Source organism: Engraulis encrasicolus, chromosome 11, assembly GCF_034702125.1.
Source record: "Engraulis encrasicolus isolate BLACKSEA-1 chromosome 11, IST_EnEncr_1.0, whole genome shotgun sequence".
Taxonomy (NCBI): domain Eukaryota; kingdom Metazoa; phylum Chordata; class Actinopteri; order Clupeiformes; family Engraulidae; genus Engraulis; species Engraulis encrasicolus.
This window is the reverse complement of record NC_085867.1, coordinates 30,529,720-30,549,522: the sequence shown is the minus strand read 5'-3', so window position 1 is coordinate 30,549,522 and position 19,803 is coordinate 30,529,720. Positions and strand designations below refer to the sequence as shown.

The 19,803-nt window shown below is 43.4% G+C and overlaps 1 protein-coding gene across 1 annotated transcript in view; it reads left to right on the top strand.

Moving 5' to 3' along the window:
• The window catches only part of tln1 (talin 1), a 163,871-nt gene that overhangs the window by 120,849 nt on the left and 23,219 nt on the right, over positions 1 to 19,803 (top strand). Inside the window, exons 37-49 of the mRNA XM_063210405.1 lie at positions 3,200 to 3,340; positions 3,827 to 4,008; positions 4,735 to 4,867; positions 5,288 to 5,389; positions 6,189 to 6,359; positions 7,951 to 8,199; positions 8,727 to 8,846; positions 9,413 to 9,559; positions 10,198 to 10,364; positions 11,764 to 11,947; positions 15,622 to 15,747; positions 17,397 to 17,513; positions 18,964 to 19,149. Coding sequence (XP_063066475.1) covers positions 3,200 to 3,340; positions 3,827 to 4,008; positions 4,735 to 4,867; positions 5,288 to 5,389; positions 6,189 to 6,359; positions 7,951 to 8,199; positions 8,727 to 8,846; positions 9,413 to 9,559; positions 10,198 to 10,364; positions 11,764 to 11,947; positions 15,622 to 15,747; positions 17,397 to 17,513; positions 18,964 to 19,149 — 2,025 coding nt within the window. The remainder of the gene's footprint in view (positions 1 to 3,199; positions 3,341 to 3,826; positions 4,009 to 4,734; positions 4,868 to 5,287; positions 5,390 to 6,188; positions 6,360 to 7,950; positions 8,200 to 8,726; positions 8,847 to 9,412; positions 9,560 to 10,197; positions 10,365 to 11,763; positions 11,948 to 15,621; positions 15,748 to 17,396; positions 17,514 to 18,963; positions 19,150 to 19,803) is intronic.

Genomic DNA, 19,803 nt, shown 5'->3' with positions numbered 1-19,803 from the left:
AGAGAGCGGGCGGGCGTGCGGGCGTGCTGGCAGGCGGGCCGGCGTGCGGGCGGGCGGGCGGGCGGGCGGGCGGGCGTGTGTGTACACTTCAGAATGTCATCCATAGACCTATGAACTGTGTATGGTTGTGCATTTGTCCATATAGTAATGCATATGTGAGAGGGCTTTTCAGAGTTGCTTGTTGATGCATGTGGGTGAGGGGTCATATATAGTTTCTGTATATACAGTGCCCTCCATAATTATTGGCACCCCTGGTTGAGATGTGTTAAAAGCCTTAAAATAAATTCAGTGTTTATTGCAGAAGAATACTGTCACACTGAAAATTTTAGGAAAATGTAGCCTTCAACTGAAATGAATTGTAGGAAAATAAAAAAAATCCCTGACTAAAAAATAATTATTTTTCATTAAATCACCTGTTCCACAATTATTGGCACCCTTAACAATTCCCAGGAAATAAATATAATTGAAGCATTTCTGTCATTTCTACAGTAGTTTACAAAGTTTACCAGAGTATGTAGGAACATTTAATTAGTAATTCATCACTTCCTGTTTCCCTGGGGTATAAATATGACGTGACACCGAGGCCATTTCTCTTATCCACTCTTAAACATGGGAAAGACAAAGGAACACAGCATACAAGTGAGGCAGATGTGCGTCGACCTTCACAGGTGAGGCAGAGGCTACAAGAAGATTGCCACTCAACTGCAGCTGCCCATATCTACTGTGAGAGGAATAATTAAGAAGTTCAAAACAACTGGAACAGTGGTAAACAAGCCTGGACGAGGACCCAAGTTTATTTTGCCACCACGCACAGTGAGGAGGATGGTAAGAGAAATCAAAATATCTCCAAAGCTCACTGTTATAGAATTACAACAAATGGTAGCATCCTGGGGTCACAAAGTCTCCAAATCAACCATCAGGCGCTGTCTACACGCCAACAAGCTGTTTGGGAGGCATGCACGGAGAAAACCTTTCCTCACCCACAATCATAAACGCAAACGTCTGGAGTTCGCCCAGCGGTATTGGGGCTTCAACTGGGACCGTGTGCTTTGGTCAGATGAGACCAAGATTGAGCTTTTTGGCAACAAACACTCTAAGTGGGTCTGGCGTGCCATGAAAGATGCGCATGCTGAAAAGCACCTCATACCCACTGTGAAGTATGGGGGTGGGTCAGTGATGCTGTGGGGCTGTTTCGCTTCCAAAGGCCCTGGGAAGCTTGTTAGGGTGCATGGCATCATGAATGCTTTGAAATACCAGGACATTTTAAATCAAAATCTGTTGCCCTCTGCCAAAAAGCTGAAGATGGGTCGTCACTGGGTCTTTCAGCAAGACAATGACCCTAAACATATGGCCAAATCTACACAGAAATGGTTAACCAGACACAAAATCAAGCTCCTCCCATGGCCATCTCAGTCCCCAGACCTCAACCCCATTGAGAACCTGTGGGGTGAGCTGAAGAGGAGAGTACAGAGGAGAGGAGAGGACCCAGGTCTCTGGATGATTTAGAGAGATTCTGCAAAGAGGAATGGCTGAAGATCCCTCTTTCTGTCTTTTCCCATCTTGTGAAACATTATAGGAGAAGATTAGGTGCTGTTTTGTTGGCAAAAGGGGGTTGTACAAAATATTAACACCAGGGGTGCTAATAATTGTGACACACATTATTTGATGTCAAATAATTATTTCTTTATGTGGGATTTTTTCCCCACTGAATAAATGCACTTGTATTGAAGGTTGGATTTTTCTCTTTTTTTCCATTAAGGTCCCATATTATTTAGAGAAAAATAATAATAATTGGAAGCTAAAAAACACATCTCAACCAGGGGTGCCAATAATAATGGAGGGCACTGTATGTGTGCGTGTGTGCGTGTGTGCGTGTGTGCGTGTGTGCGTGTGTGCGTGTGTGCGTGTGTGCGTGTGTGCGTGTGTGTGTGTGTGTGTGTGTGTGTGTGTGTGTGTGTGTGTGTGTGTGTGTGTGTGTGTGTGTGTGAGAGAGAGAGAGAGGACTGTATTTATTATCAAGTGGGCAAAGGACCAGTATGTTTACATGTATGTGTAGGAATGCATATGTTGTGTGTGTGTGTGTTTGCTGAGAGGACTAGCATGTTTGCATGTACTGTATGTGTGGGTGGGTGTATGATGGAAAAAGTTGGCCCTGGAATGTATGAGTCAAGAGTGATTTTGTATGTGTGTGTGCATGTACGTGCGTCTGTGTACACTGGTTAGTTATGTAACATCAGAACTCAGAGGGTCATATTTTGGGGAAAAAAGCATTATGCTGATGGAAAGGCTGAAAAAACCGTGGTTGACTTAGCTCATTTTTGCAATACAATCAGATCTCTACTGGAATCTCCACTCACTGCAATAAAAGTGCAGACAGAAGGCGAGAGCAGTTTATTTGTATGGCACGTTGCACACTGCACATAAAGACACTTCAAAAACCAGCAGAAACATTTACAGCAGTCACATGGTGCTGCAGACACAAGAAAAAAGAGACTTTGCAGTAATGTACTACACAACTTCAACCTACACTACTTATGCAAGTGTCTTTAGAAAAGTGTTGGATTAAAAAAAGCTTAGAAGTGTCCTTGCACGTTGCCGCACTATGCACAATAATTATGTGGGATATGTGTGTTTGTACTGTACCTCTATGATTTTTAGAACTGCACAATGTGTGAAATGGGAATACATACTGTATAATAATTATAGACCATAAAGTTGGTGTGTCTGTGTGTGTCTGTCTGTGTCTGAGTGTATCTGTGTCTGTGTGTGTGTCTGTGTATGTGTTTGTGTCTGTGTGTGTGTCTGTGTGTGTGTTTGTGTCAAGTGTGCTTCACCAGTAGACACTTCCATCTCTCCCCTAGTGTGACTGTCTACACGTGTGTGTGTGTGTGTGTGTGTGTGTGTGTGTGTGTGTGTGTGTGTGTGTGTGTGTGTGTGTGTGTGTGTGTGTGTGTGTGTGTGTGTGTGTGTGTGTGTGTGTGTGTGTGTGTGTGTGTGTGTGTGTGTGTGTGTGTGTACATACATTTGTACTACAATATTGATGTCCCCTCAACAATAATGATGTCCCCTCTCCCCATGCCCCTCTATAGGCCCTAGACGGACTTTGTGTGTTTGTACCTCTCCATGTTCTGTATGTGTGTCCAATGTGCTTCATCAATAATGATGCCCCCTCTCCCCATGCTCCTGTGCCCCTGTCTAGGCCCTGGACGGAGCGTTTAACGAGGAGAACCGCGCTAAGTGTAAAGAGGCCACCGGGCCGCTGATCGAGGCCGTGGACAACCTGACCAACTTCGCCTCCAACCCCGAGTTCGCCAGCGTGCCTGCCCAGATCAGCCCAGAGGTACAGTGCAGCACAACACGCGGCATTTAGAAAACTCTGAAACTTTGCCGCATACACTGCACCTGAGAATGTGCACCATTCTGCCAGTGGAACATTGCAATAATGACATCTGTCTCATCCCTGCTACCGTAAATACCAAAAGGCACTTAGTGGTAGTTCACCACCTGCTCAGCTAATAAGACTTTAGCAAGAGCTTAATCCATGGTTTTGTCGTGTCTATTGAAAAAAAAATATATTTCAACATTTGCTTCAACATTTTCTTATACTTGAACATGATTGAAACATGGCATGGTCTTGGTATATACAGTACAGTACTGCATATTGTGATATAAATTCAGTAGATTAATTAATTCATTATTATTAATGTTGTTATTATATTGCTATACATACAGTATGACTACCATAACCTGGATACTGTAAATGGAAATCTTCATCCACCCTCCCACTCCCTCATGGCTGCTGTTTGTTTGTGTTGTGGCGTTGCAGGGCATGGCTGCCATGGAGCCCATTGTGGTGGCCGCCAAGACCATGCTGGAGAGCTCCACGGGCCTGATCCAGACAGCCCGCTCCCTGGCCGTCAACCCCAAGGACCCACCCAAGTGGTCCGTGCTGGCCGGCCACTCCAGAACCGTCTCCGACTCCATCAAGAAGCTCATCACCAACATGAGGTACTGTAGAGTGCAGTGGCCTATACGGGGTCTGATGGATATGAGGGGTTATGTATCGGGCTATTATGCCCGTGGAGGCCCAGGTTCGCATCCCTCTTGGGTCATCGTCCAGTCCTACCCGGATTTTTTCTTTCTCCAGGTCGTTTCCTGTCTCCTCTCATGCCCTATCCAATAATGAGGAAAAAAAATTATGGGTATTTATTTGAACAGGGTTATCTTCCACACACCGCGCTCTTCCGTCTTGTTGGTGCGTCTCTGAAGTAATATAGTAGTAGGAAATGGATCGCACTCAATTTTTCTTCTTTCTTGTTGTTTTCTTTTTATTTTAACATTGCAGGGACTGACATGACAGATGTTTCGGCTGCACAGAGCCTTGTTCAGTGCAATGTTAAAATAATAATCCCTGCAATGTTAAAATAAAAAGAAAACAACAAGAAAGAAGAACAATTGAGTGCGATCCATTTCCTACTACTTATTTGAACAGAGAATCATAGTATTCTACTAATTGAAAGCAGTTTATTAAGTGCCACTGTAACCATCCCCCAGTCCTGATGGGGTGTTGTTGGATGGTTTAGTGATGAAGTTTTTAGGTCTGCAAAACAAAACAATTCCTGAATCAAGGACAGACACGCATCCATCTTGGACACAATGTCTATTGCAATTGGTACTTGAAAGTGCTTATTGTTTGCCTTGATCCAGTCACTAATGGGTTGTCTGTGTCTACAGAGATAAGGCTCCGGGCCAGAGGGAGTGTGATGATGCTATTGAGGTGCTGAACAACTGCATCCGGGAGGTGGACCAGGCCTCTCTAGCAGCCATTAGCCAACAACTCACCCCACGAGATGACATCTCCCATGAGGTAAATAAACATGCACACACACACACATACACACACGCGCAGACACAGACACGGACACAGACACGGACACACACACACACACACACACACACACACACACACACACACACACACACACACACACACACACACACACACACACGCACGGACACACACACGCACGGACACGGACACACAATATGTGACCAATGTGTGTATGTGACTACCTCAGTATGTGGCCAATGTGTGTATGTGACTACCTCAGTATGAGACCAACGTGTCTTTATGTATTGTGACTGCCTCAGTATGTGACCAATATGTGTATGTGACTACCTCAGTATGTGACCAATGTGTGTATGTGACTGCCTCAGTATGTGACCAATGTGTGTATGTGACTGCCTCAGTATGAGACCAATGTGTGTGTGCGTCTCTCCTCCCCAGGCTCTCCATGAGCAGATGGCTGCCTCCGTTCAGGAGATCAGCAACCTCATTGAGCCCGTGGCCATCGCTGCCCGCTCGGAGGCCTCTCAGCTGGGACACAAGGTGAGGCTCTTCCCCCCTCTATTAGTTATCCCAAACAGTTCATGATTGACGACAGGTATCTGTGTTATTTGATTGAATTTGTTTAGAGAAATGGCAATATATTACAGGAAGCAGTCAATTCTACCAGGAAGTTCTCATTGTTGGTCAGCTCTGAATAGAGATATGTTGAGTTAGTGATGTTCCTGATGATTCCAAGTTTTGATTCCGGTTTTGTATGTGACTTCATGTGACTGTATGTCCTCAATACATTTTGATGAACAATGTGTCGGAAACTTTTGTCAGTGTCGCAGACTTAATTATTTTTTTCTGTAGAATCTTTTTGGTCCAGGACCTGCACTACCTATTGTGCATTCATGTGATATAGGAATTATCATAAATTCCAAACACCGAAGAGCGCACTTGAACGCCTGGTATTTTCCACTGGGCAACTCGTAGAATATTTTGATGCACAAGTTGCCCAGAGGAGATAATCTTTGGCCTATTCAGCATGGAGGAGAGAAATTGTAGTTTTTTTTATTTCAAAAACTGATGTTATTTTTTGTAGGCAGCATAAATATTTTGAATGGCAGGGTAAAATGATGATGCTAAAATGCACAACGTATTTGGCAGTTTAAAAACATGCACATTAACATTATTGGGTAAACTTAAGATTAGTTGTGTTTTATGTCACAACGACAACAAAAGGACTTGAACAAATCAGCCTCCTAATTTCCTCTTCAAAGTGGAAAGCATAATTTTCCCCAGGACTCGTGAATGAGCCAATAGTGTGCGCTAATTCTCTTTCTTGTCCTGTCCGCAGGTGTCGCAGATGGTGAGCTACTTCGAGCCCCTCATCATGGCGGCCATTGGCACGGCCTCCAAGATCCTCAACAGCCAGCAGCAGATGAACGTGCTGGACCAGACCAAGACACTGGCCGAGTCCGCCCTGCAGATGCTCTACACCGCCAAGGAGGCCGGAGGAAACCCCAAGGTAACTACTGGACAGTAAAGCCCCCTTTTTTACCAGCAGATTTCGAAGAAAATTAACTCTTTAGATATACAGTACAGTGCAATAAGACGCGATATGATTACAGGAGTATGCTGGAGGAAATCCCAAGGTGAATACTGGACAGTATAGCCTCTTTTTCCTCATCAGATGTGAAGCAAATGAACTCTTTAGACAGTTCAGTAAGATTCAAAATGATTACATGAGTATGCCAGCGAAAACCTCAAAGTGACTATGGTATAGCCCTTTATTCTTCACATCCATTAGTCGAATTGTTTTTGATGTATGAGGTGCGATATGATAAGTGCTTGTAGTGGTTAGTAATAGAGTTTTTTGCTTTTTCACACTGTTATGACTACTGGACAGTGCAGCCCTTTTCTCATCAGATTTGGATGCGTATTACCTTTAACGTTTAATTACTTTTTTCGATATAAGATACATTATGACTGTGATGGTAGTAGTTGTAGTAGTAGAAGTACCATTATAGTGTTACTGGTAGTAGAATCAGTGTTAAGAAACTTTTGTAATAGGAGGACTTTGGTTTTATGTAAAATGTGTCTTCCCTTGACTTACTATGGGGCAGATGGATTGGCATGAATAGATGGCAATAGATTTATGAATCTTTAAACAACTCCCAGCTAATTGTTGGGGGATTTTTTTTCTCCTTTGCATGCATCCATGCACTGTATATGTCAATCTATACAGTGAGGCATGTTTTTTTTTCACACCGTTAATTTTCGTAAATGTTGTTATTCTTTTTCTCCTGTGTTTGTTGCCGTTTTGTTTTTCACCTGTGTGTGTGTTACTGTTTTCACCTTCGTGTGTTTTGCCGTTTTCCTTCGTTCACTCCATCTCTCCCCAATCAGGCAGCCCGCACTGAACAGGAGGTGCTGTTTTTTTTACCTGTTTGTGTTGATGTGGCGTGTGTTTTTACCCATGTGTTGTGATTTATCATGTTGACGTTTCCCCTCCAATTCCACTATTATGATGCCTAGCCGCACTAGACCCACAGTGACTCAAGTTAAAGGTGCACTGTGAAATATTTTTAGTAGTTTATTTCCCGAATTCACAAATGTTCACAAACCTTGTTCATGAATACAACCAGCACCAAACCAATCAAATTCTAAGTATTCATTATGACTGGGAAAATCACACTTTTCCTATATGAAAAGGTGAATCAATAGACATTTTGATGATAGAATAGAATTTGAAAATAGACATTTTTAAGTGCAAAACATAATGTACTAGTATATACTAGTAAATATTATTTCATCACTTAGTATATATTGATGAAAAGATCGAATATGGCAATATGCACCACCGTGTCAATGAGCAGCATAATTGCAATACCTACTCTGGCCACAATCCTACGTGGTGCTCCTTTAAGCAAGGCAGTGAAATTCCATTTTGCTACTCTAGCGTGGCTAAGTTAGGCAACCCCATTTGTGTTTGTGTGGCATGTTTTTCACCTGTGTGTATATATATGTGTGTTGTCTTCCTCCCCTCCCCTCCCCTCTCCCACTGTTTCCCCGTCCCCCTTCCTCCATTGTCCCACATGGCCCCCTCTCCTCTCCAGGCCGCCCACACCCAGGAGGCCCTGGAGGAGTCCGTCCAGATGATGAAGGAGGCCGTGGACGACCTTGCGGCGACCTTGGCGGAGGCGGCCAGCGCGGCGGGCGCCGTAGGGGGCATGGTGAACTCCATCAGCCAGGCCATCAACACCATGGAGGACGGCCCCGGGGTGGAGCCCGAGGGCAACTTCGTCGACTACCAGACCACCATGGTCAAGACTGCCAAGGCCATCGCCGTCACCGTGCAGGAGATGGTACAATACTGAAAATAATTATCATTATGTACAGTATTATTATATATTACATTATTACATTACCTTATTTTATATATTAAATTGTTACCTGACCACCATGGTTAAGACCGCCAAGGCCATCGCCGTCACCGTGCAGGAGATGGTACAATACTGAAAATAATTATCATTATGTATTATTATATATTACATTATTACATTACATTATTTTATATATTATATTGTTACCTGACCACCATGGTTAAGACCGCCAAGGCCATCGCTGTCACTGTGCAGGAGATGGTACAATACTGAAAATAATTATAATTATTTATTATTATTATATACAGTATTACATTATTATATTACATTATTTTATATATTACATTGTTACCTGACCACCATGGTTAAGACCATGCACCATGCAGGAGATGGTAGGAGAGGGATAACCTTGCTAGTGTTTAGTAGTAGTAGTAATATGACTGATCATTTGTGTGTATTTAATCAGTGAATAACATGTACATTACAATGACTTCCTTTGTAATGTGTAGGTCACCAAGTCCAACACCAACCCTGATGATCTGGGAGGTCTTGCCAATCAGCTGACCAATGAATTCGGACAGCTGGCCGGCGAAGCCAAGTGTGCCGCCATCACTGCAGAGACTGACGAGGTAATGGTCCACAAGGATATTTTTACGATGTTCATTACCTCTTTGTGTCTGAGATAGATTACAGTTGTTGGTTACACAAGTAAATAACAAAGTTTTATAGTCTAATATGTAGATGCAGAAGATTATAATGTCCACTTGGAAAGACTTGTAGTCACAAACAATAGCTCATGCTCATAAATGAAGTCTATAGTTTAACCCATTGATGCCGGATGCTGTGTAGCGTAACATTGATCCGAGCACTGGGAGCAGCATGACACAGCTTTTTGCTCATTTTCATCATGAGATTTTTTTTAAATTGGAAATGTTGGAATGTTAGAGCTGCATGAAACAGTTTCAAGATGAGGGTCTTATGTTTTAAAAACAATGTGTAAATGTGTATGTGCTTCAAAGGCTGAGAGACTTTGATAGGCTGACAGTACTTGCCTAGGCATTTAGCAGGCATTTTTCGCAGGTGATTTATGCATCAATGAGTTAAAAAATAGACAATATTTTGACAAGATCAAGAGTTTGAAATGAAATCCCTTGTCGTGCTAACGTCGTGATGCTATCCCCCCTGTGCTGTCCAGATCGGCTCCCACATCAAGAAGCAGGTGACAGAGCTGGGCTACAGCTGCACGGGCCTGGTCACCAAGGCCGGAGCTCTGCAGTGCAGCCCCAACGACACCTTCACCAAGAAGGAGCTCATCGACAGCGCTCGCAAGGTCTCAGAGAAGGTGAGTGCTGTTGGTGGTTGTGGTAGTGCTCAGGGTGCGATTTGTAGGGGGGGATTCGGGGGGTTGTCCACCCTTCTGGTCTTGATATCGCCACTTTTTCTACATGATTTTATCACAGTTCAATGTAATTCCATTGATATTGCTTACAATCTGAAACATATCCCCCCTTCTGGTTTTCCTACAAATCGCACCCTGTTAGTGCTCAAAGTTCAAAGCGTACTATATTGTCAAAAATCTATGTCTAGCAAGGGTTACCACAGAAATTTGAAATTGCCTTTGACCAGTCTCTGATGTGCAGTTAAGATAAACACATAGATTAGACACGCACACACATGCACACGTGCACACATACATATGCACACACAATGTGCAGTAAAAACGAACATTCTGATACATGAATTTATATTCTTTCTCTGACACATACACACACACACACACACACACACACACACACACACACACACACACACACACACACACACACACACACACACACACACACACACACACACACACACACACACACACACACACACACACACACACACATACACACACACACACACACACACACGCGTGCTGCACACACTCACACAAACACTATCCTTAATGTATCTCCTTGTCCACCACTTCTTCAGGTGTCTCACGTGTTGGCCGCGCTCCAGGCCGGTAACCGTGGTACCCAGGCCTGCATCACGGCTGCCAGTGCCGTCTCGGGCATCATCGCCGACCTGGACACCACCATCATGTTCGCCACCGCAGGCACGCTCAACCGCGAGAACGCAGAGACCTTCGCCGATCACAGGTACAGTACGCCATCCACACCATCGTAGGATTATCGAAAATATGTTATGTTCATAGGGAGATCTCAGCATGGGATCACACTTATATGTATGATAACAGTTATCTGACTCTGTGGCAAATCAAACTTTGGCTGCAGGTTCAACTAGCCCATAACTGTCCCAAAGTATAGTATATTGCGTATGCCCATAACTTACCGACATCTGTGTCCAGATGGAGCGCCCTAAGGTGGCAGATGTATCTCTGCAGTATATCTTTATATGTGTACATCATACTCACATTGGCCCGTCTATGTTCCATACTTAACATCATACCGGCATTGACGATATACAGCCAAAACAATGTACCTCGATAGACGTACCGCTGTCAGGCAGCATTGGCTGCATATGCCTTTTTATCTTCCCATGCATAGATATCCTATTAGTCCCAGAGATGAGAGGAATTTATTTATGTGGTGGAGTATAGTATAGTATGCCTTTAATTATCCCGCCATGGGGAAATTCATTTGTTGCAGCAGTAACATACAGATTGTGCAAAGACAGTAGACAGCATATATACACCACAGGACCAGGAGGTTAAAAAGTATATGTAGGATAGATAAAAAAGAGATGTTAAAGAAAATAGAAATGTCAAAGTAAAAGAGCCGAAAAGGTTCAATGGGTGTTTCTGATTCAGAAAATTGTGAGGAATTCAAAAATGCAAGTCTTACAAACCCAATCGTATCCACAAATTCACTATACTCATTTGAAGTCGGGCACCTGCTCATATTCGTTTTCAGATTTGTTACGGAGTGATTTCTATAGCATATTCACCCTTCTCTGCTTGATTGATTAGATTCTTTGTTGTCCCATAGGGATATTTGTTTTCACATCAGACTGTTCAGTTCCACCAGGTTAGATCTTGTAGTGCACATCTCATTTGCTATACATAGAGACCATTTTCAATTGCTTCTCCTCTAAGGATAGACCGATATATATATTGGTATCGGTATCAGGCTGATATTTACATATGCAAGTGTATCGGTATCGGGCGATACGCGTGTGGTTTTGACCGATACGCAATATTTATTATTTTATGTCAATAGGGTTTTTTTAAAAGCACCAAGACACTTCATTTTTTTATTAATTGATTGTTAGACATTACTTGATTGTTAGAGTGGGTGTTTAAATGTTACAAGTTCTACATCAATTTGATAATGTTAAAGAAATGTTTATTTTTAACTTGAGACCTGGAATATTTGTCATATTTTTTACCTTTTTTTAACCCATATCGGCCCCAAATATCGGGTATCGGAAATCGGGTATCGGCCAAGGGTGATGAAAAAAAGAAATCGGTATCGCATCGGCCATTAAAAAACTTGTATCGGTCCACCCCTATTCTCCTCCCTCCGTGTGTCCGTGTAGAGAGCACATCCTGAAGACGGCCAAGGCGCTGGTGGAGGACACCAAGCTGCTGGTGTCGGGGGCGGGGGCGAGCCAGGAGAAGCTGGCGCAGGCCGCCCAGTCCTCCGTCATCACCATCACCAAGCTGGCCGACGTGGTCAAGCTGGGCGCCGCCAGCCTGGGCGCCGAAGACCCAGAGACACAGGTGAGCAGCAGGAGGAGGAGCAAAGGAGACACCACACATATTGGGGATGGGATGCCAACTCACATGGGAATTCACACACACATTAGTACTTTTATTTGGATGACCACACATGGAAGGATTACAGATTCAGACATTAATGGAAATATTCTGCAGATTGGCAAGTATGATGAAATCAGAATAATAAGTCCATTCGTCTCTATGGATGGATGTGACATCTCCGTCTCCAAAGCTTCCTATTATGGCAGAAATTAAACATACACACACACACACACACACACACACACACACACACACACACACACACACACACACACACACACACACACACACACACACACACACACACACACACACACACACACACACACACACACACACAGGCTCACTATGGTGCAATGCTATTAAGTAGCCTATACATACTCATGGCTATACTCTTTAAGTGTTACAGTGCAGCCATAGGTCAGTGACTCCGTGCATTATAAAGCTTATTTGACTTCTTCATAGTCATCACAATGAGTTTTCGAAAAGATTGGATGAGATTTATCATGAATTCTCACAACATGGCATAAGGATGATTTGGCCCCTTGGGGAGCAATGAAGTCTTGATTCATGCAAAGTGTTATACAACTCAAACTCCAATCACACTGGCAGACAAACACTACAGTTTGAACTTAATCTTTGTGTTTTACATCAACACATTTTCAGTCATTTACATTGCCTATTTACAGTATATAATTCAATATCCAGACATTCCATTTACTGTACCACATGTGAAAACGCTGTGTTGCATTCCTGACTGCCATACAAGCAGCCAAAAAAAGAACACTGGCCATTCTTTACAACATTCACACATGCACAAGATGAAATAAAGCTGTTTGGAGAATCTATTTTTTACGTGACTGTTGTAAAGCAAGCAAGCCAGCATGCTGACTCAGTTTGTGTCTGTTACGTGTTTAATTATGTGCTTTTCCTTTCTTCTCTTGTCCTTCTCTCCTCTCCTCTTTGGCATTATGATTTTCCTCCTCCTCCTCCTCCTCCTCCTCCTTTCCTCTCGGGATGTAAAGATGCTTTATTCCTTCCGCGGGTTTGCTGTCAGTCAGGATGTGGGTACTGTCCGTGTCTGGAAATGAGGCCCCATTGTCTGTTTTTTTTCTCCTCCACCTCGTCGTCCTTCCTTCCCTCCCTCCTTCCCTCTTTTTTTTTGCTCTTTTCTCCATATTTCCCCTCTTGAAGACATTTGTGTTTTTTGTGTGCTGCCTTTGTGTATTTTCTCCCAGCGTGTTCAAGTTTTTGGGATGGTTTAAAATACATTAGGATGGAGAAAGACACTCATTGAGCAATGGATCAGTATGTTGCTTTTTCTTTTACGCTTTTTTGTGTGTGTGAAACAATTTTTTTGTGAAGTTATTTTTTTTGGGGTGTGAAACCTCCATGTCCAGATGAACTTGTACTGTTTGGATCACAAGCCCCATCTCTACTGTATGGACTAGACCCCTGGCTCATATCCAGTAAATCCAAGAAGTATACTTGTTTATTTACCCATGGAAAGTGTCAGCCTGAGTGTCCCTCTTCAGTGTTCAATTGTGGTTATATCCAGTAAACCCTGTGTTTTGTAGTTCCATCATCACCGCTACCACCGTTTGAACAGTAGCAGTCATCACAGCTAGACTCTGCCTCCATGCTCCCTAGTCCTAGTGAGGGTTTTCTAGCTGCCACGTTCTCATGGCAACAGGCCTTTAAACAAAGTGCTACCATTTCGGAATGGACTTTTTAGCCGGGCTAAATATAGCTCTGTTCTGTTGAGGAGGAAACGCTAAAATACTAGCGGTTAGTATGAAATGGAAATTTTATGGTAATTGGCACTTAATATTATGGAGTCGAATTCTTTTTTATTTTTCCCCTTGCATTTCTGTCTATTTTTGGATCTGCCCTGAATTCTGGTGGCTCAAATAAAAATGTGTTTTTTTGTCAAACCACACAGAGACAAGTGTTGCTCCCAAGAATGTGAGCTAATTTTGTGAGGTCTTTGTTCATTCTGATGTCATAACACGTGCTGTGATGTGTCTGAAAAGCATTGGATCGATTTGTTGTGACCTTACCCACCCCCCAGTAATGCTGTAATCGCAACAGTACTAACAAAGAGCAATCCAATCAGAGAGTGCAACCTGTCCCCCCTGGCTACTGCTAGATGCACGTCATGTTGTGTGTTTGGCGCCACCTGTAGGTTACCCAAAACACTCTGGGTGAATAAACACACAGACAAACACACAAAGAAACAAGACAGTGTCGTTGCAATACCTGGTCAAACCCCCTTCCAGGTTGTCCGGGTAATTAGCCATTTTACTTCACCTAGCCAGGGTCTCTATGACTGCCATGCATTCACTCATCATAATTGACTGCTCTGGAAGTCTCAGGGCACCCCTCCGCCTTGGCAATCATCAGATCCCGACTGCCCCATTAATGATTAACTACCAGATGGACACTTGCCAGGCTAGCCATAGTTACTCAGTTACTCACGGCAGTCTGAAGTTGGCCTGCCATAAGCAAGGATTCAGTTACTCATAGCAGCCTTGAGCAGACCTGGGGTGCATTTCTCGAGTTGCTTACTACATTAGCTACTTTGTTATTTTCAATGCATTTTCCCATTGGCCACTACCAAAGTTCCTAACAGGCTAACAGCTTCTCTTTTGAGAAATGCACCCCATGTCTTGTTGTAAGCATGGGTTTGGTTACTCTGGGCTGTGTAATGCATTAAGAGGGCAATGTGTACAACATGAGGTATTACTCTTACTTAAATCATAACACATGATGTGAGTCATTTAGTATGGTACAGAAAAGATATAGGACAACGTATGACTGGTTTCAGTGTACAACATGAGGTATTATTCTTACTTTAGCCATAACACATGTATTAGATCAGATTAGATAAAACTTAATTGTCTATTACACATGAAACGGAAAATAGTCTTTGGTGTGGCTTCAGTGATTCTCACAGACATTAGACAAGACTTACAAAACGGGACAAAACAATACATGCATGCTGAGTATTTTGTCATTTAGTACGATACATAAAAGCTGTAGGATAACGTATGATTGATTTCAGTGCATTCTATGAAAGTATGATACATCCTGATATTCAGTGTTTGATGCTGCCGTACCTCCCTGCAAGTATGTGTCTTGAGTTTTTAACGTGAGTGATTTGGTGTTGGTGTTTGACAGTGCTGTAGGTCTGCATCATCATCATCCTCCTCATCATCATCATCCTCATCATACTCATGGACTTACACCCATCAGCCTCAACACATCACCATCACCACACTGCTCCCTATCCTTGCCCTTGTGTTTGCACTTTGACCCTGGAAGTGTAGAATTTGAACCTGTAGGACCAGTTTGTGTTTCTGTTGTGTGTGAATTAATTTCTTATTTGTTTCTCTGCCATGTTCTTACACTTGTCTTTTTTAATGTTTACTTAGTACAACCAGTGTGTGCATTTATTTATGTGTGTCTTTTGTTGTTTTGTTTGGGGTGCGTTTTCGTTTGGTTGACAGTAGGGGTCACTCATGTCTTGTAGTGCGTGTGTGTGTGCGCAGTGTGCCACCGCACTCTCACCACTGTACTGTACCATAGTGTTGTGTCTGCTGTGCTGATTGCTGTCTCTCTGCTGCCCTCTGTAGGTGGTGCTAATCAATGCAGTCAAGGACGTGGCCAAGGCTCTTGGAGATCTCATCAGTGCCACCAAGGCGGCGGCCGGGAAGCCACACGACGACCCCGCAATGCTGCAGCTCAAGAACTCCGCCAAGGTATAGGGTTCGAGAACGAAAGCGAAAATATTCACCGTATAGTTTTCCACAAGCAATAAAATGTCAATGTTATATTTTGTGCTACATAGCCTACATTGTAAATTATAGTAGAAACACACACACACACACACACACACACACACACACACACACACACACACACACACACACACACACACACACACACACACACACACACACACACACACACACACACACACACACACACACACACACACACACACACACAGAGAAGGAGCTAAAATGTTTCATTTTCATTTTCCATTAGTGCGTCTTTTCATTTATTTCATTCATATTTTCCATATCCTTCTTGTCAGCTTACCACATCCCACCGCACCCTGTGCTGCTATCTCTTTTTGTCTTGTCTAGTATGATCTGGCTGATTGGGAGCAGAGATCCCTCTCAGCAGCTGCAGTGTAACTTTAGCCTAAGCCACACACACAGTGCAAACATCTCTCTCTCTCTCTCTCTCTCTCTCTCTCTCTCTCTCTCTCTCTCTCTCTCTCTCTCTCTCTCTCTCTCTCTCTCTGTCTCTCCATCCCTAAGCCACACAAATGGCACACCCCAGAAGCATCTCCCCATCTTCCCCCTATCTCTCTCTCCCTCCTTACTCTCCCCCTCTCCCATACGCACATGCAGTATACAATGTGCAATATACTGTATTAGGCCCATGGTCTATCTGTCTCTCTCTCTCTCTCTCTCTCTCTCTCTCTCTCTCTCTCTCTCTCTCTCTCTCTCTCTCTCTCTCTCTCTCTCTCTCTCTCTCTCTCTCTCTCTCTCTCGCTCCCTCTTTCAGCCACACGCACAGCAGTGCATCTCCAAACGTCGTATTGCTTCTTTCATTTATCCCTTTGTTTTCCCTTCTTCTTCTTTCTGTTTTTGGGTTTGTCTCTGTTTTTCTTTTGCATATCCTCTGTCATTTTCTATCACCCCCTTGCATTCTTTCTCCCTCTCCTTTCCTTGCTCCCTCCCTCTTCACTTATCCGTTTGCATTGTGGCCAAATATGTCCTGTATGTAGGTTTATCTAGCCATATGTTTGGAGATGCAGTCCTGGCGTTCATACTCCATGTCCTCCTCCCATCTTGTGTTTGGATATCCACCTTTCATCTCGTGTCCTCCCGTGTCACGCCCCCACCCACCCACTGTTTCCACTCCACGCTTTGTTGACCTTACTTCCCACCCTCCCTCTCTCTCTCTTCCTCTTTTCTCTCTACCTATCTCCCTCCCTCTCTGCATCTCTTGCTCTCTAGCTCTTTCTCTCCATCTCTCTCTCTCCATCTCTCTCGCTCTCGCCCTCTCCCTCTCTCTCCCTCTCTCTCTCTCTCTCCCCTCCTCCCCTCTCTCTCACACACATACACATTCCTTCACACACTCTCTTTCCATTTGTCTCCCTCTCTCGAAGTATGCCTTCCCTCAAAAGCCCTGCACAAAGACCTCTGGAGACACTCTGAGACAGATGCAATACACACATACACACACACATGCAGGGAAGATGAAGGTGTACAATAGTTAGGCTAGGTGGTTAGCCGGCAGGACATTTTGCTACTGATAGGTGCACAGTTAGGTGGCTGGCTAGCAGGGACACCCCGTTTCATCGGCATGGCTGTCCCGATGTGTCCCACCACAGGTGATGGTGACGAACGTGACATCGCTGCTGAAGACGGTGAAGGCTGTGGAGGACGAGGCCACCAAGGGGACCAGGGCGCTGGAGGCCACCATCGAGCACATCAAGCAGGAACTGGCCGTAAGTAGCGGGGACACTAAGCTAGTGGTGTGCATTGGCACTGCCCTCACGATTCGATTCGATTACAATTCGGGGGTAGTGATTTGATTTGATTCGATTTGATTCGAGTCTACGAAGCATTGCAATGCATTACATTTCTACGGAGAGCAAAGCAAAATTTTCATCAGTCATGATGAGGCGATACAAGCATTCAGATACTGAACAGCGTTTTGGCTGATTTCTGTATCAGTCTTACAGTTTTCAATGCTTTGAAGTGCTTTTATTTAATTTAAGATTCATATGCTCCGGAAATATCCACGGAAGTAATTGAAACTTGTAAAAATATGCCGCATTGATTGTGGCACTTGCCGTATTGAATTGAATTGCCCTGCCCCGCATTGCGATGCATTGCCGAATCGATTATTGTTGACACCACTATATTAAACCATTACTATCTTAGACCAGCAGCAATTTGCTGCACTGCACTGTCTGCTTGTATTGTTAAAGCAACACTTGCTAACTAACTAACAATCGAGCACATCAAGCAAGAATTTGCCGTAAGTGCTCTGCCCTACAAAGGCAAAGTGCAATAACTGCACATTTTGTCAAATTTGAGTTTGGATGGAAAATGGCCTTCATTATACCTACTGACCAAGCCATATGGTCCAAATGTTTCCAATTTTACGTGTATAGATATTGCAATGTCAGTTTTGCAGTAACACATGAACTGGCACCAATCCTTGATCACAATGAAGTGAATTTTGTCATTGCATTGTCTACTTTAATGCACCTGCAATGGTGACAAAATACTGCAAGTCCACTTTTATTGTGAAAGCAACACTAACAAGAGCCTTTTTTGTATCCATTTTTGAATGATGTTTCCAAAACGTTTCACATTAATTTTTCTGCAAAGGTAAAATACCTTAACTTGGCACTAAGGAAAATCACTTTCAATGATCAAAATTCAAAAGACACCGCATACTGCTTACTTTTCTTTACTTTATTTTTCGGAGCGTTCGCTCCAAAAAATCAAGTAAAGAAAAGTAAGCAGTGTGCGGTGTCTTTTGAATATTGTTCATTGATTCACCGTCTCCTGCCTCACACCTGCACCTGCATTACTGAGGGCTTGTGCACAAGGACTCTCTTGAACTGTGAAAATTGCTTTCAGTTTAAGTCTACTGATGGTGTTCTGCTTGCATGCATTGTTTTTAATTCCTATGGTACCAAGGTTACTGCTGCAGAGCTTTGGATGCGTAGACTGACTGATTGATTCATTGACTCATTGATATTGCTTTGATTGATCTCAAGCTGGGAAACTGAGTATTCTGCTTGCATGTTTTTTGTTTATTTGTTTATTTGTTGATTTGTTTGTTTTTTGAAAAAAAAAATGTTGCAAATAGCGTTCCTATTTTTTTGCTGTTTTGCCAAATACAGCCCCTATTTTGATGACGCTCATGTGTCCCCTCCTCAGGTGTTCAACAGCCCCAACCCGCCACCACAAACCACGACCCCGGAAGAGTTCATCCGCATGACCAAAGGCATCACGCTGGCCACCGCCAAAGCAGTGGCTGCTGGGAACTCCTGTCGCCAGGAGGACATCATCGCCACCGCCAACCTCAGCCGCAGGGCCATGGCCGACATGCTTATCTCCTGCAAGGTACACTACACGAAAAACATGCCAACAATCAATATGCTGTTCTTAAAGGGGTATGCCACTATTTTGGGGCTTAATACCGTTAAAGTCGTTGGCTGGGGTTTATAAAGGTGGTTAAGTGTCTAATTTTTCATGTTAAGCGTTGTCTTGCTTTAAGACAAGTTAAAAGAAGGAGTATGTAGCTAAGCTAGTGAAAGTCAATGGATCCGTGTAGCATGTATCATGCTACACGGATCCATTGACTTTCACTAGCTTAGCGACATGCTCCCTGAAGTGAATGCAATGAATGCCTGAAGTGAACTAAACTTTGCAGATATATTGAACTCCTGCAAGGTGAGGGGAGAAGAGAAAGAGGAGAAATGTCAAATTTATCAAAAAAGGGAGTTGAGATGCTATATATAACGTAGTTCTTTTGTGACATGGTGCTGGCAAAACATGTGATGGTATTGGTTTGACATTTGCATGAATTCCCTGCATGCCTGTTATCCTAAAACAACAGAATTGTATTATATATTGACATATTTTTTATTTGTATTATTTATTTCTTATTAGGGGACTCTGGTGTTGGCCATAATTGCTGCTATTAAGAGGTTGTCCCTTGAAAAGATCAATCCTTGGGCTTTGCCTGTTCCCCATCATTATAAAGGCTGACAGTCA